Here is a 15,628-nt window from a genome sequence, read left to right as displayed (position 1 = left end):
AAACGACAACACCTTTGGCAGACGTCTTTCTGAAACAAACCTGATTTTTTTTTTCACCTTCAGAATTCAATGTGCTTTCCTCATAAAGCTCTTCATAGAATAAATGTTCTTTTTGGAGGGAGGGGGCCATTACATTTATCAACAATGAATGCAAATTCAGATTCAACATAAATCAAATGTGTTGCAGCTGATAAACCAGTCTTTTTAATTAACTGTGACCCAGCAGAACCTCCAGTCACAACAACATCACGCCTCACTTCTTTTACTGATTCTACATTAATACTTCAGAGATTATGTGCATGTGGGCTGCTGCGATCCAGCATATTAGAAAGTGGTTGAATATAAGCAACCACAATTCAGCACAAGCTAGGAGGTTGATATCAAACAAAGGAAAAGGCTAGCTTCGCCACCAAACCATATGTGGGTCTTTATCACTGTCCTCTCAGAATCTGTTCTGCCATTGTCTTCACCCAAAGGCGCTGTCTCATTCTGGGGTGCAGTTCCATGGGGGCTGATTCCCTCCAACACTTGCCCAAAGTGATGGTTAATTATGGTTAAGTATGGGCACCCAGACAATGTTGGCAGCCTATTTGTCTGTCAGCTGAATTAACTGCTGTTCAGAAAATAACCATATTCTATGTACTCTCTCCTGTAGCATTCTGTAGTCTCCATGTAAAAATCGTCTCTATCTATACATCTATACCTATCAATGTATTAAAAGCCTTGTGTTTAGTGTGTAGGTCGTCTGAGGGTCACACTTACTTCCAGCATTCCCCATCACGCTTTGTTGACAACAGACCTATTGTTATAAACCAACACGTTCTCCACCATGAGCAATGCCATGGGAGATCTGACAGTGCGTATATAAAATAATAACAAGGGCCACTAACATAAAAGGGAATCCAAAAGTCTTCTATAGGCATATAAATAGTAAACAGGTAGTAAGAGGAGGGGTGGGGCCGAATAGGGACCAAAAAGGAGATCTACGCATGGAGGCAGAGGGCATGGCTGAGGTACTAAATGAGTACTTTGCATCTGTCCTTACCAAGGAAGAATATGCTGTCAAAGTCACAGTAAAAGGGGAGGTAATTGAGATCCTAATGGGGTGTCAAAATTGATAAAGACAAGGTACTAGAAAAGCTGGCTATGCTTAAAGTAGGTAAGTCACTCGGTCCGGATGGGATGCATCTTAGGTTGCTGAGGGAAGTAAGGGTGGAAATTGCAGAGGTGCTGGCCATAATCTTCCAATACTCCTTAGATACGGAGGTGGTGCCAGGGGACTGGAGAATTGCAAATGAGACACCCTTGTTCAAAAAAGGGTATAAAGGATAAACCCGGCAACTACAGGCCAGTCAGTTTAACCTCGGTGGTGGGGAAGCTTTTAGAAACGATAATCTGGGACAAAATTAATGGTCACTTGGACAAGTGTGAATTAATAAAGGAAAGCCAGCACGGATATGATGAAGGCAAATCGTGTTTAAAAACTTGATTGAGATTTTTGATGAGGTAACAGAGAGGGTTGATGAGGGCAATGCGGTTGATATGGTGTATATGGATTTTCAAATGGTGTTTGATAAAGTGCCACATAATAGGCTTGTCAGCAAAACTGAAGTCCATGGAATAAAAGGGGCAGTGCCAGCATGGATATGAAATTGGCTAAGTGACAGGAAACAGAGAGTAGTGGTGAACAGTTGTTTTTCAAACTGGAGGAAGGTGTACAGTGGTGTTCCCCAGGGGTCTGTACTAGGACTACTGCTTTTTTTATATATATATTAATGACTTGGACTTGGGTGTACAGGGCACAATTTCAAAATTTGCAGATGACACAAAACTTGGAAGTGTAGTGAACAGTGAGGAGGCTAGTGATAGACTTCAAGAGGACATTGACAGGCTGGTGGAATGGGCGGACACGTGGCAGATGAAATTTAATGCAGAGAAGTGCAAAGTGATACATTTTGGCAGGAATGACGAGGAGAGGCAATATAAACTAAATGATACAATTCTAAAGGGGGTGCAGGAACAGAGAGATCTGGGGGTATATGTGCACAAATCTTTGAAGGTGGCAGGACAGGTTGAGAAAGCAGTCAAAAAAGCATATGGGATCCTGGGCTTTATAAACAGAGGCATAGAGTACAAAAGCAAAGAAGTTATGTTGAACCTTTATAAAACACTGGTTCGGAACTGGAGTATTGTGTCCAATTCTGGGGACCGCACTTTAGGAAGGATGTGAAGGCCTTAGAGAGGGTGCAGAAAAGATTTACTAGAATGGTTCCAGAGTTGAGGGACTTCAGTTACGTGGATAGACTGGAGAAGCTGGGTTGTTCTCCTGAGAGCAGAGAAGGTTAAGAGGAGATTTGATAGAAGTGTTCAAAATCATAAGGGGTTTAGATAAAGTAAATAAAGGAGAAACTGTTCCCATTGGCGAAAGGGTTGAGAACCAGAGGACACAGATTTAAGGTGATTGGCAAAAGAACCAAAGGTGATGTGAGGAAAAACTTTTTTACGCAGCGAGTGGTTATGATCTGGAATGCGCTGCCTGAAAGGGTGGTGGAAGCAGATTCAATCGTAGCTTTCAAAAAGGAATTGGATAAATATTTAAAGGGAAAAAATTTGCAGGGCTATGGGGAAAGAGCAGGGGAATGGTACTAACTGGATTGATCTTAGAAACAGCCGGCACAGGCTTGATGGGCCGGATGACCTCCTTCTGTGCTGTAATGATTCTATGATTCTATTTACCATTTTCACAGGATAATGGACAGGCACAAAACTTAATTCCCGAAGCATTGGTAAAAATCCCAGAATACTCAAACAAAAAACGAATCTGACTTATTTAGTCACTGTAAATCAGAGATCCTTGTAACACATAGTGCAGAACATGGCATGACAGTATCTATTGTTATAAATAGTTTACCTTCTGACTCACTGTAGGCAACACTATGGGAAATCTGCTAGTCTATATCTATTATATATTAAGAAAGCTGAGTGGGCCACAACATCTCATCTCAGAATATATCAAAAACTCTTACGTCAGGATATGTCAATGGAAAAACACATTTTAAAAGTGTCCACATGTACCTGCAGTACCAATTATGCTTGTAGGTGGCACTGTTCGTAGGCAATTTCCATTTTAAAAGATATCATGTAATGTCAGGCAGAAATGCAGTAGCTTATATACATTGCCAACCATTGCAATTCAATTTCTGTGAATTGACCTGAACATCTACACATTCACTGCCTGATAGCTCTGCAGCAGCCGATTAATTCCAGGAGGAGTTTCCTTCACTTAGCTAAATTAAATTTTCCCTTCCAGCACCCTGAACTCAGCTAGTCCAGTGAGACAATCCTGTGACGTGAAAAGTGTATCTCTGTCGACCCCACCCTCCAAGTTCACAGAAGCTCAACACCCGCACCCACAGCCCCCACCCCCCCAACCCCACACTACCTCCCAAGAAGAAAGTTTTGTGGCCACTTCTTAAGTTTGTGATTGATCGAAGTTCCCTTTGCTTGAACCCCTATTACTGGCTCCTGGTGAAGGATGTTCATGTATCTCTGTGCCAGTGCCTAAGTGCACACCTGCAGTTCCTGCCCAGACACGATGAACCTCAGCAGCCAACCAGAATGGTTGTGCTGACCATAAATCTAACCCTCTCCCCTGCACAGGGATGCAAATTGGGTCTTGACAGTAAACATAGAAATATAAAAACGTTACAACAGAGAAACAGGCCATTCAGCCTAACCAGTCCATTGGGTGTTTACCTTCCACACGAGCAGTCAAAGATCTGCCTCCTCTCCCCAAACTCTCTGTGGTCTAAGTAAGATCCTTGCTCTTCACAGTTAGCCATCATATCCTAACCTTGCGCCTCAACATCAGCACATTTCCTATTCCCCACTGTCATACAAGAGAGCCAAACACCAGCAGTCCTTACATCAAATATTCCAGTGGTTTATTAGAACGTCATTTGGTTTTGTCACCATGCACACCCCTTGTGACCATGCAAGTTTTTCTGTGCCCTGTTCTAAAAACTTCTTCTATATGCCACTAAAGGTCCTGGGCTGCAGCAAAATACTACAAGCCTCTCGGGATGGAAATGGCCCATCCCTCAGGGGCCCCAAGTGCTGGGATGGATAAGGGACAATGGACAAGCCTTTGTAATGGGCTCTTTGGCAGCCAGGTCCTGCAAAGATGAAGAAGGCTTCTGTGGGCATGTGATGGAGTGCTACTCTGTGCTGCCTCTGAGGCAAGTACACCAGCTTCTCAACCATTTATCCTTTAGTCCCTCTTAAGATCTTGACCTGTATACTTTGCAACACAGTTGATATTGACCTCTGAAGACAGTCACCCAACACCTGCAGTCCTTCATTCAATGCCCCAACATTGAGTCGACGAACTTCTCACGATCTCTCATGAAGCTAGGAAAGGTTTGCAGATGTTCCGGCAGCTGCCACTTTCTTCAGACTGCCCTGCAATGAATTGAAACCCTCTCGGATGTTGCTGCACTGCAGGGCGATTGGGAACCACCAAGATCGCAGCCATTTTTTACATCTTGGGAGAGGCCAAGCAGAACCTCCATGTGTCCAATGCTCTGCTAGAATCCTTTTTCATCATACAGGAACCATGAGATCATCATCACCTATTTGCTCTGCAGCCTGGTGTTGACGTGTCTTATGCCTCCACGCAACTATGTCAGGTTCCACTTCCAGATCTGAATCCTCTGGCTTCCTTGTGCTCTGTGTCTCACTATATATCATCTACACTATCAGTACCCCTCGAGTGGGTGTCTCTGGGCTGCTGAGTGCAAGGGAGTGGCTGAATGACGAACTGGGTGAGTGGTCACCATTGCTGACAGAGATAGAGGGAACAGCAAGGTCTTGCTCTTCAGAAATCTTCTTAGCTGTCTCTTGGCTTGCCGCCTCTGTCGGAAAGAAAACACTGTTAACTTTGGTGTGCTTGAATGGCATTCGCTCATAATCAGCTACTTTGTAGATATCTTATAAAGAAAGTGGCAGTTAGTGAAGAGATTGAAAATACATAGAAACACTGAATAAGAAAAAACTATATGTTATCACAAACCCACTGTTGGTACAAAGACTCCCATATCTCCATCCCCAACTGCCAGACCAGGGTGGAAGCCAATTATGGCCTTTGCTTCCCTTTTATGTGGTGTCAAATTCCGGATGTAGGCACATCCTCCCCCAGTGGCCTGGCATTGTGAGCTGTCTTCTCCTGCAGGAGGAATGCATGGTGTTAATTGGCTGCAGCAGTCTCCAGAGCCTGCAGTCACAAGCAGTCAGGATTTTTGGAATTGATGGTAGTAAAGGCAGCTGTCCAGCAGCAAAGATTTAGACTGTGAGACTTCAATGTGCTAGTTTTCATTACAGGATGTGAAACACTGAACATAAGTGCTGCCAAGTTACGTAGCTTCTGGAACAAGGGACATGGTGCCATGTGATACCCTAAAGGGCAATGCTTGACTATTATTCTAGGGAATACCCCTGTGCTTCTCTGTGATTCAGTTATCAGGCCTATTATTCATCTGGATCTGTTACCTTTGCTGACCTAGTGAGGTCATTAAACTTCTTCCGCCACTGCATGGGGATCCTTCGGGTTATGGAGGTCCCAGTCACAGCCATCTACTTCCTTGTGGCCTATGCTGCTGCATGTGATGGCTAATGTAACACCCTTATTTAAAAAGGGTAGTAGGCAGAAGACTGGAAATTATAGACCAGTTAGCCTAACATCTGTGGTGGGTAAAATTTTGGAATCTATTATCAAGGAGACAGTAGCGGAACATTTGGATAAACATAATTTAATAGGACAAAGTCAGCATGGCTTTACGAAGGGGAAGTCATGTCTGACAAATTTGCTTGAGTTCTTTGAGGACATAACGTGCAGGGTGGATAAAGGGGAACCAGTGGACGTAGTGTATTTAGACTTCCAGAAGGCATTCGACAAGGTGCCACATAAAAGATTATTGCTCAAGATAAAGAATCACTGGATTGGGGGTAATATTCTGGCATGGGTGGAGGATTGGTTATCTAACAGGAAGCAGAGAGTTGGGATAAATGGTTCATTCTCGGACTGGCAACCAGTAGCCAGTGGTGTTCCGCAGGGGTCGGTGCTGGGTCCCCAACTCTTTACAATCTATATTAACGATTTGGAGGAGGGGACCGAGTGTAACATATCAAAGTTTGCAGATGATACAAAGATGGGAGGGAAAGTGGAGAGTGAGTAGGATATAAAAAACCTACAGGGGGATATAGACAGGCTGGGTGAGTGGGCGGAGATTTGGCAGATGCAATACAATATTGTAAAATGTGAGGTTATGCACTTTGGCAGGAAAACTCAGAGAGCAAGTTATTATCTTAAAGGCGAGAAACTGGAAAGTACTGCAGTACAAAGGGATCTGGGGGTCCTAGTGCAAGAAGATCAAAAAGTTAGTATGCAGGTGCAGCAGGTGATCAAGAAGGCCAACGGAATGTTGGCGTTTATTGCTAGGGGGATAGAATATAAAAACAGGGAGGTATTGCTGCAGTTATATAAGGTATTGGTGAGACCGCACCTGGAATACTGCATACAGTTTTGGTGTCCATACTTAAGAAAATACATACTTGCTCTCGAGGCAGTACAAAGAAGGTTCACTCGGTTAATCCCGGGGATGAGGGGGCGGACATATGAGGAGAGGTTGAGTAGATTGGGACTCTACTCATTGGAGTTCAGAAGAATGAGAGGCGATCTTATAGAAACATATAAGATTGTGAAGGGGCTTGATCAGGTGGATGCGGTAAGGATGTTCCCAAGGATGGGTGAAACTAGAACTAGGGGGCATAATCTTAGAATAAGGGGCTGCTCTTTCAAAACTGAGATGAGGAGAAACTTCTTCACTCAGAGGGTAGTAGGTCTGTGGAATTTGCTGCCCCAGGAAGCTGTGGAAGCTACATCATTAAATAAATTTAAAACGTAAATAGACAGTTTCCTAGAAGTAAAGGGAATTAGGGGTTACGGGGAGCGGGCAGGAAATTGGACATGAATTTAGATTTGAGGTTAGGATCAGATCAGCCATGATCTTATTGAATGGCGGAGCAGGCTCGAGGGGCCGATTGGCCTACTCCTGCTCCTATTTCTTATGTTCTTATGTTCCCTGGTACTCCAATAATGGCATTCCTCCTCTTTCTAATGTGTTCCAGCAGCATTTCGACATCAATCTCTGAAGAATTAGAAGCTCACCTTTTTCCTACTTTAGTTCCAGCCATTTCGGTATCTCCTGCTCAGCCCTTTAACTGCATGGAGCCCTTTAAATAGGGAAGATACACCCTTGCTCCACCCCCTTACCGAATTTCTGGAGTCCCTTGCATATCAGGTGGGATTCCCGCCCACATTATTTAAATGAGCTGATCCAAGGATTTCTGGCAAAGTCAGCCTTCTGCGATTTTGGTGGGTATAAACACCACGCTGTCACATTTACACCAGCGGAGTGGGGTTCCAGGAATTTCCAGGACTAAGAGCGCCAGCAACCCCTACGACTCCACCCCAACTACGACCCATTTTCCTAGATCAGGGGTCATGGGGAGCTCCCAGTGAGGGACCCACCACCGAGAGGGAAATGGGACTGGAGGTCGGGCACTGCCCTCCCACCGACATTTATATGCAATGGGTGGGGAAGGGGTGACCGGCGCCAGTCCTGGCAAGGATGGTGGGAGGGAAATCGAGGCTAAGGCACGGAAGTAATGAAAGACCTCATCACCCCATTTTCTCATTATTTCCTCTGCCATCCTGCTATGTTTTGGGCAGATTCACAGAGGAAGAACCTACCCTAAATTTCTTTAATTTCTTCATCACAAGCACTTTACAGTGATCAGGGGTCACGGTCCCCTCAGCGGCTCAAATGGTAAATACATTGACCAGTTTGAAACTGGAAGGTCCCAAGTTTGTTCATCAGCTAGCCTCAGCCAGGGTGGTGTTAGAGGTGCTACAATTGGCCTTGGTGTCCTGGGTTAGAGAGGAGAAAAATCAGTAACCTAGGCTCAAACATGAAGAATTACCATTTGGCTAACGGATTGGCTGTTTCTTGAACAACCATAACCGAGTAAGAGTCAACACCTTCAGGAGAGATGGGGGGGAAACTCGAGAGGGAAAAAATGTGCTGTCCACAACTGTTCCGATCACGGTCACTGTGATTACAGTGCTGTACCAGTACAATGACTGCTCACTTCGTTATTTTCAAGGGCCACGAGCTTACTGTGCATGTAAGCATCTTATAATAGAAATTTCCACATGCTATACCCCAAAGTATTTCTATTTATGTCAGGTGTATTAACACTAGTGCTATCAACAACTAATCATCACACTTTTATGTCTGTGTTGTAACAAAAATGTGGTTATTTTAATGTATGCATTAAATAAAAAGTTGCTATCTTTTTTAAATGTTGTCAGTTCATTCCAGGCATATTTTGGAAGGTCAGTGTGCTAGAGGGAAGTCACTTAAATTAGCGTTTTCTTTTTTGTTGCAAAGATGATGCTTTTAGGAATATATATATTTCACAAGGCAAAGACAAATGGATTGATAAACAATTAAATATTTGGAAACTAGCAGTTTTACCTGCTTATTAATATTTACAAATATCAAAATTAGCACAGCATGCAAACCACATCATATTGACTTACCAAAACTGTTGATGCATGTATACAATAGTGTGTAACATATTTATGATAATTCTGTCTTCATTTTCCTGCCACGGCAACTATGATGAAAGAAAACTTTTCATTATCTAAATAATAACTTCGGCTGATGACAGCCTCAAACCAATCTGCTCCCACTCGTTTCTCAAATGAAGTGTTTTCTAGAGCATTTGCTGGCACTGAATATACTCTTACATTATCGAACTGGGTAACAACAAATTGAAACAAGATTTTTTTAATAAAAACTCTGCATTGCATGGATGTAGAAGTGATGGAAATGACATTTTAACATTTCTTCATTAAAAAGTAAATTATTTATACGGATATTTTCACAAAGTAACAAGAAAAGGCTAGGACTTAACAAGTACTGATTATCATTTTTGTGAAACTCTAATGAAGTCTAACTTTAGATGAGTTGGAATCAATCTAAAGGTCTTTCGAAGGTTCAGCCTCACAATGAAGTAGCCTATTGACCACTGCAGCACTTTAGACTGACCCAATAATCTCACCCTGCTTGCCACTAAAATATTCCAAGGGACTCAGATTTGTGATATCCTGAGCTGCACAGAGAAGGGGAGCAGATGGCAGACTACAGTGGTTAGCAGACTGACAAGAGAGCAAACCTAAGCGAACTGTGCTCGTCAACTTTGATTAGTGTGCACTTTGAACAGTGTGCTGCAGTGATGTAATGTCACTATGCAATTGCCTGAAGCAAGTCTACACAGCATCAAAAACATTTTCATTGCTCTTAGCTTGAAGTGAACTCCTATAGTCTCATGGTGTGGATCAACACCAGGCCCCTTTAGTTGATGTAGCCCTGTGGAAGATCCCGAAAGTAAAGGGCTGTAATGGGCAAAGAAATATCATTTAGTCGGGAGGTTGCGAGGGACTAAGAAGTGGCTCTCATACAGGAGCTGAACCTGGTCAGGGCTGGGGAGAACTTGGAGAGAAACTACAGAATGATAAGAGATCAGGGTTGGGGGAACGTCAGAGACTGGGAGGGAGAATAAGGAGGCAAAGGTAGCAACTGAGGCAGTCATGTGGACAGTCTCAAACTCTGAGATGGAAAGAACATCCACATAATGCTTGCACTTGATGCTGGAGGTAAGGAAGGATGGAGAAAGGAGTCAGAAGTGGCCACTGGTCATTGCGAATTAAGAGTCTGAGATTGTACTTGTCTTCCGGGATGATCCTGGATCACTTGGAGGATTTGGCTGTGGAGAAGGAGCACAACAGATCCGGCAGTGGACAACCAGGCCATTCGTGTGTCAGGTGTGCTTGAATTTGCGGCCCAAAAACCTGAGGATGAAAAGATGGGGGTGGGAGATGGTGAGTGAATTGGTGGGGACAACTGTGTCAGAGACAAAACTTAAGAAGCTGCTGATGAGGTCAACATCAGCAGCAGGGTAGATGGTCAGAGGAGTGGGAGTTAGGGATTGAAAGTATTTTCGTGAGAGAGCTGGGACAATGTGATGTTGGTGCAGTCTCAAAATGGGTTTTTAAAAAAGGGTGTCGCTGCATGTCAGAAATCAATACTTCTTGCCTGGATTAAATATAAGTGGCCCTTTTAATGCAGAAGTGATCAGAATTAAACTCTTATTTAGGTGACATTAATTGATCCTCTACACATAAACTTGTAGTCAAATGGTGCACTTTATTTCTGAACTTAGAATGTGCTTTGTTTTAATCAGCAGTCATTTGTGAAAGTACATTTTATTGAATGACATTTTCAGCAAATATTTAATTGAAATGCTTCAGTCGGTACAGACTATTGTTTGAGATTTCCAAAAACCATTAGTGAGAATGCAGTCAAGATCATTGTCGAATTCTCTCACTTTAATTGCGATCCTCTGAATGATATAATAGATACCAAATAAAGAAGTGGTGTGTAGCACTGACATTTGTGTGTTATCAGCATCACTTATGTACATACTGTGCTAATCCATGGCATGGACAACTCACAGAAGTGTCGCCACACAATAGCTAAAAACAAAAAAAATCAACCATTTACCAATTTGCGGAACACAAATAACACAAATGTGGTTAGCCCAGGTGTTGAGTTTTTAAAATCATAATCTTTTGAGGTGGATGATGTTATATGTTGTATATCAAAATCTATGACCCAAATCATGGTCATCAAGAGGTTTTTAAAAATACACAACTCTCCCTCACCTCTCCCACTTACACCCATTTTTTTGTACCAAATCATTTCAGATCATTTTTGAATTTGATCAGACAACTTTTTCAAAGGTCTGTTATCGCAGTGTTGTTTCACGTAATCACTACACATGATCCAGAGATCTGAAAACTGAGAGAAATACTCTTGCAGCTATACAATTTAATAAAGTCAAAGTGAATGCTTTGAACAGTAGGGATTTGATGTCCTGTTGTTGTTTGTTCCTGATGCTTCTATGCTATTTGAAATAACATCTGGAAAATTGGTCAAATGCATTTTCCTTTTTGGTGTCATGGCAAAAAAATAGTTGAATATCAAAACGGAATAAAATTATTTATGACAGCATATTTATTTGTAATATTTTATCACTGTTCACATATAAAGCAAAACCGAAGGCATTTCACCTTATTTATAAAGAGACGGGGCATGATGGTTCGATCGAATTACTGGCATCACTCTTTGTGTGTGCTGCAAACTTTTTTTTAACGTTTATTCTAATTTTAACAAAAGCCAAGTTCAAATGAAAAGAAACGTACACTGTAAAAACGTACACTGGCTGTACAGCCTGAATCTCCTGCAGACATAGGAGCGGAGTTTTAGGAACAGGCTGCTCCTAGCTCTCCTAGGAACTCAGCCTGGCTGAAAATTCCCTGAGGAGGTTACAAAGCTCATTTAAATCCTGTAAACATTGAGGGCTTAATTCTCCCCTTGCCCACACAATGTAAATCCTCCACATGATTTGCAATATATTTTAATATGCCTCATCCTTTTCCTCCCACAGGTGCAAGCATTTGTTAGAAAGTTTATGCGCGGTCTTGAGGAGGGTGAAATCTGCTGGCAGGAACCAGTTTTTACTTTCTCCTTCCTGGACTGCACCTTATACTGTTCCGGTTAATGTGCAGATGAGATCTGCTGTGAATAGGTCCGGCTCTTTTTTAGCCTAAATTGTGGAAAAAAAATCCTCCAGTTTAGTCTGCCCATAGAACGTTTAAGGAAACTCTACCAAGTCTCATGAGGAAAGGTAATTTACCTCGATGTGTGCTTCCTGCAAACATGCTTTACATACAGTAGCAAAACAAAGAAGTGAAATCTGACTGATGTCTGCAATAACATTATGAACGGAGGGAAGAGGACAAGTGCAACAGGACACAGGACTGTGCTTGTACAGTGTAGAGGAAAAACAGGCCACACACTACTTCATAGATTTAAAAAAATGTTCTGCATAAAAAACATCCAACTTAATTAAAAATGGACTTCTACTGTACATCTTTGCTCTGGGCTTTTGCAAATCTATATTGATTGGAGCTTCCTGAGTACTGATGTCTTTCCAGCTGCAACTATTAGCTATGAGATTTTGTGCATTACTGCACTGAATTGTACATTTTAAGTTTTCTAGCAAATGGCAAATTCATTTTAATTTATTAGAGTAAAGGTGCAAAGTATGTATATAAATTACTACATATAGAATACTGCATCAAATAGAGCAAATACCGCAGAATGGTTCATTCACAAAGAAGATCTCGACTAACCAACTTCTCTGCAGCATTCGCCAATAATTTGGCTCTCGTTATTCACTGGAACCTGAAGAGAGAGTATTTCTAAAATGCTTGTACAGAAAAGCAAGCCATCATCACAGAGTACAACGGTAACATTCAAGCCACTGTGAGGGAGCTCAAACTTCCTTTCTGGTCAAAGAAGCTTTGGTATTGCAACGATTTGAAAATATCAGCTGCTGTCTGATCTGCTGGCATCTCATGCGCTGATGTAAAATTACACACAGATGCTGTGTCCCCACAAACTTCACCATAAACAAATCTAGGGGGATTTTTTTTTGCTTATAGAGTCATGTTTAACCTAAAGGAAATCAATGAAGATCCTTACTGTGTTTGTATTCATTGAGCTGCAATTGATTTCTTTCCCATGAGAACCATGCTGATTTCAAAATGAGGCTTCTAGCGTGTATGTTTGTAGTGAGTCCTGGCAGCAGCTGCTCCTCTGCTGCTGTTGCAGTGAGGTGTAGTCCTGCATAGTGATACAGTCCACTCACTATCAGACTCTGCCGATTACCATAAGATCATTCCAAACTAGTCCCGAAATATCAGGGCACTTCTTATCACTCCTATTAACATTAATTGCTTCATCCGAATTACCTAGTAAAGATCAATCCCCTGAGAGACAATTTACTCCAAACACACATCAGTGTGAGAAAATATAGCAGCTATTACAGGATTGCAAAAGAATATACAGTAGTGATTTGAGAGGCCATTTAGTACTTAGTCTCTACAATAGCATAGGGTTCACTTTTCGTTGTAAAATTATCACAATGAAAATTATTCACCATAATATGATATTACATTAAGGATTAAGAACATAAGAAATAGGAGCAGGAGTAGGCCATACAGCCCCTCGAGCCTGCTCCGCCATTCAATAAGATCATGGCTGATCTTCAACCTCAACTCCACTTTCCTGCCCGATTCCCATATTCCTTGATTCCCTTAAAGTCCAAAAATCTATCGATCTCAGTCTTGAATATACTCTATGACTAAGCATCCACAGCCCTCTGGGGTACAGAATTCCAAAGATTCACAAACCTCTGAGTGAAGAAATTCCTCCTCATCTCAGTCCTAAATGGCTGACCCCTTATCCTGCGACTATGTCTGCTAGTTCTAGACTCTCCAGCCAGGGGAAACATCCTCTCAGCATCTACCCTGTCACGCCATCTTAGAATCTTATATGTTTCAATGAGATCACCTCTCAGTTTTCTAAACTCCCGAGAGTATAGGCCCATTCTACTCAATCTTTCCTCATAGGACAACCCTCTCATCCCAGGAATCAATCCAGTGAACCTTCGTTGCACCGCCTCCAAGGCAAGTATATCCTTCCTTAGGTAAGGAGATCAAAATTGCACACAGAATTCTAGGTGAGGTCTCACCAAAACCCTGTAAATTGCAGCTAGATTTCCTTACTCTTGTACTCCAATCCCCTTGAAATAAAGGCCAACATACTATTTGCCTTCCTAATTGCTTGCTGTACCTGCATGTTAACTTTCTACGTTTCTTGTACAAGGACACCCAAATCCCTCTAAACATCAACATTTAATAGTTTTTCACCATATAAAAAAAATTCCATTTTTGTATTTTTCCTACCAAAGTGAATAACCTCACACTTCCCCACATTATACTCCATCTGCCACCTTCTTGCCCACTCACTTAACCTGTCTATATCCCTTTGCAGACTCTTTGCGTCCTCCTCACAGCTAACTTTCCCACCTAGTTTTGTACTGTCAGCAAACTTGGATACATTACACTCAGTCCCTTCATCTAAGTCATTGATAAAGATTGTAAACAGCTGAGGTCCAAGCACTGATCCTTGCAGCACCCCACTAGTTACAGCCTGCAGGCCCGAAAATGACCCATTTATTCCTACTCTCTGTTTTCTGTCCTTTAACCAATCCTCAATCCATGCTAATATATTACCCCCAATCCCATGAGCCCTTATCTTGTGTAACAACCTCTTGTGTGGCACCTTTTCAAATGCCTTTGCAAATCCAAATATACTACATCCATTGGTTCCCCTTTATCTACCCTGCTAGTTGCACCCTCAAAAAACTCTAATAGATTTGTCAGACACGATTTCCCTTTCATAAAACTGTGTTGACTCTGTTTAATCATATGATGATTTTCTAAGTGCCCTGTTACTACATCCTTAATAATAGATTCTAGCATTTTCCCTACTACTGATGTCAGGATAACTGGCCTGTAGTTCCCTGTTTTCTCTCTCCCTCCTTTCTTGAATAGCAGGGTTACATTTAGTACCTTCCAATCCACAGGGACTGTTCTAGAATCTAGGGAATTCTGGAAGATCAAAACTAGTGCATCCACTATTTCTGCAGCCATCTCTTTTAAAACCTTAGGATGTAGGCCATCAGGTCCAGGGATTTGTCAGCTTTTAGTCCCATTAATTTTTCTAAAACTTTTTCTTTACTAATCTTAATTACATTAAGTTCCTCCCTTTTATTACACCCTTGATTCCCCACTATTTCCGGTATTTTTTTGTGTCTTCTACTGTGAAGACAGATACAAAATATTTATTTAACGTCTCTGCCATTTCCTTATTCCCCAATGTAATTTCTCCTGTCTCTGTCTCTAAGGGACCCACGTTTAATTTCACTAATCTCTTCCTTTTTATATATTTGTAGAAGCTCTTACAATCTGTTTTTATATTTCTCGCTAGTTTACTTTCATTTTCAATTTTCTCCCTCTTTATCAATTTCTCGATCATCCTTTGCTGATTTCTAAAACCCTTCCAATCCTCAGGCTTACTACTCTTTTTGGCAAAATTGTTAGCCTCTTCTTTTAATCTGATACTATCCTTAACTTCTCTAGTTAGCCATGGTTGGATCATTTTTCCTGTGAAGTTTTTATTCCTCGAGGGAATGTATATTCGTTGGGAATATTCACCATAGTTTCACTCAGGTTTGTTCTTTACCGAGTTGGCTGATCTCAATCAGGACACTGGTACAGTTGTACAGATGGCTTCATTATTCCTGGGCTAAGGAGAGGAAAATTAAGACAAAGTTCCTGTCTAAGGAATAATATCCAGTGACACCTGCTGGAAAAAGTGTGTGAACAGCCGAGGACAGGAATAAGCTCTGCTCTGAGGGTCTGTTCCCCGGAGGACCAGGGCTTTTAACAAAAGTTATAGATTGGCCTCTTTCCTCAGGGGGCCAAGGAAACTGTGGCCAGGGGAGGGGTGAGGGACCTGGGCAACACCGC

The 15,628-nt window shown here is 42.0% G+C and overlaps 1 protein-coding gene across 3 annotated transcripts in view; it reads right to left on the bottom strand.

Annotated features, from left to right (window-relative positions):
* msraa (methionine sulfoxide reductase Aa) overlaps positions 1-15,628 on the bottom strand; it is a 321,830-nt gene that overhangs the window by 37,873 nt on the left and 268,329 nt on the right. Inside the window, exon 6 of one of the 3 annotated variants that reach the window (XM_067984454.1) lies at positions 9,062-9,976. The exons of the other annotated variants lie outside the window; for them this stretch is intronic. Within the exon in view, the coding sequence (XP_067840555.1) occupies positions 9,875-9,976 (102 nt within the window). The 3' untranslated portion in view covers positions 9,062-9,874. Of the gene's footprint in view, positions 1-9,061; positions 9,977-15,628 lie in introns of those variants that run through there. 3 annotated transcript variants of the gene reach the window in all.

The sequence above is a fragment of the Heptranchias perlo genome, chromosome 5, assembly GCF_035084215.1.
Source record: "Heptranchias perlo isolate sHepPer1 chromosome 5, sHepPer1.hap1, whole genome shotgun sequence".
Lineage (NCBI taxonomy): Eukaryota > Metazoa > Chordata > Chondrichthyes > Hexanchiformes > Hexanchidae > Heptranchias > Heptranchias perlo.
The sequence above is the reverse complement of the archived record's forward strand: the minus strand, read 5'-3'. Positions and strand labels throughout refer to the sequence as shown.